The sequence below is a fragment of the Zonotrichia albicollis genome, unplaced genomic scaffold (assembly GCF_047830755.1).
Source record: "Zonotrichia albicollis isolate bZonAlb1 unplaced genomic scaffold, bZonAlb1.hap1 Scaffold_254, whole genome shotgun sequence".
Classification (NCBI taxonomy): domain Eukaryota; kingdom Metazoa; phylum Chordata; class Aves; order Passeriformes; family Passerellidae; genus Zonotrichia; species Zonotrichia albicollis.
The window spans coordinates 5,267,437-5,269,224 of NW_027428428.1; the positions used below are offsets into that span (position 1 = coordinate 5,267,437).

At 51.5% G+C, this 1,788-nt stretch overlaps 1 protein-coding gene across 1 annotated transcript; it reads left to right on the plus strand.

Moving 5' to 3' along the window:
* The first annotated feature begins 549 nt into the window (after positions 1–549).
* LOC141727766 (olfactory receptor 14I1-like) lies at positions 550–1,482 on the plus strand. Its single transcript, XM_074534050.1, has one exon. It carries the CDS (start codon positions 550–552, stop codon positions 1,480–1,482), a length of 933 nt encoding a protein of 310 aa, XP_074390151.1.
* The last annotated feature ends 306 nt before the right edge of the window (positions 1,483–1,788 follow it).

Sequence of the window (1,788 nt, forward strand, 5' to 3'; positions counted from 1 at the left end):
GCAGAAAGTTACCAAGAAGATTATACAGGTAACATAGGAAGTCAGGGGCTGCATGAAAGGAAAAATCCTGCTTTATTAATCCACTGCTCTGGGTTGCCTGGATGGGAAATTGCACATTCATATCAATCTCTCAGTTCAGGTTCAGAAAAAGAAAAAACCTTTTTCTCGTAACTTACTAATGAGGAAGCGACAGAAATTAGCACAGGTCTCCGCAGATGCAGCATCAGTGTCACTTTTCCAGCCTCCTCAGCGTTGCTCTGACGTTGCCATCAGAGCCTGCAGAGCCAGAGCTGCCCCTGGCCAGTGCCTGAGGGGTCTGAAGGGCACAGCTGAGACTCCAGGGCTGATCTGGGCTCTGGCAGCACTGGCAGGGCCTAGCCCTGGGTACAGGGAAGCAGCTGCTGGCAGGGACAGGTCCAGGCAGCAGAGCCATGGGCAGGCAGAGGGAGGAAAGTGCCCCCAAGCTGTGCTGAGATATTTAAAGTCTACTCCCAACGCAACGATTCCATGATTACTTTTCTTACAGAACCCCATGAAGGGACAGAACCAATGTCCAACAGCAGCTCCATCAGGCACTTCCTCCTGCTGGCATTGGCAGACACGCGGCAGCTGCAGCTCCTGCACTTCTGCCTCTTGCTGGGCATCTCCCTGGCTGCCCTCCTGGGCAACGGCCTCATCATCAGCGCCGTAGCCTGCGGCCACCACCTGCACACGCCCATGTTCTTCTTCCTGCTCAACTTGGCCCTTGCTGACCTGGGCTGCATCTGTACCACTGTCCCCAAAGCCATGCACAATTCCCTCTGGGACACCAGGAACATCTCCTACACAGGATGTGCTGCTCAGCTCTTTTTCTTTGTGTTCTTCCTCTCAGCAGAATTTTCCCTTCTGACAGTCATTAGCTACGACCGCTATGTGTCCATCTGCAAACCCCTGCACTACGGGACCCTCCTGGGCAGTAGAGCTTGTGCCCACATGGCAGCAGCTGCCTGGGCCAGTGCCTTTCTCAATGCTCTGCTGCAAACAGCCAATACATTTTCCCTGCCCCTGTGCCACGGCAATGCCCTGGACCAGTTCTTCTGTGAAATCCCTCAGATCCTCAAGCTCTCCTGCTCACACTCAAACCACAGGGAACTTGGGCTCATTGCTGTCATTGTCTGTTTAGGACTCGGATGTTTTGTGTTCATTGTTTTCTCCTATGTGCAGATCTTCAGGGCTGTGCTGAGAATCCCCTCTGAGCAGGGACGGCACAAAGCCTTTTCCACCTGCCTCCCTCACCTGGCCGTGCTCTCCCTGTTTGTCAGCACTGGAATATTTGCTCAATTGAAGCCTCCCTTGATCTCCTCCCCATCCCTGGATTTGGCCCTGTCAGTTCTGTACTCGGTAGTGCCTCCAGCCCTGAACCCCCTCATCTACAGCCTGAGGAACCAGGAGCTCAAGGCTGCAGTATGGAGACTGATGATGGGCTGCTTACAGGAACATTAAACTATTAGCCTGTTTTTTTAATTTAATTGTAATAAAAATCATCTTTGATACTCCTTCTTGGTTTAGATTTTTGCTTTCTTTTCTTTATTTGTTCTGTACTGTTCACAAAGGAATGTCATTGTCTGTGCAATTACTCATTTGGTTTCTCTCCACCTTCCCAGTGCCCACAGACTGTGTCAATGAGGAACTGCACTCTCGATGCCTTTAAAGGAATGAAAGCATCTCCCAGCAGAGTTTTCTGCAGAGATGCCCTTTTGTTGCCTTCTCTGGAGCAGCAGCAGCAATGTCTGTGTGCAGAGCTGGGGG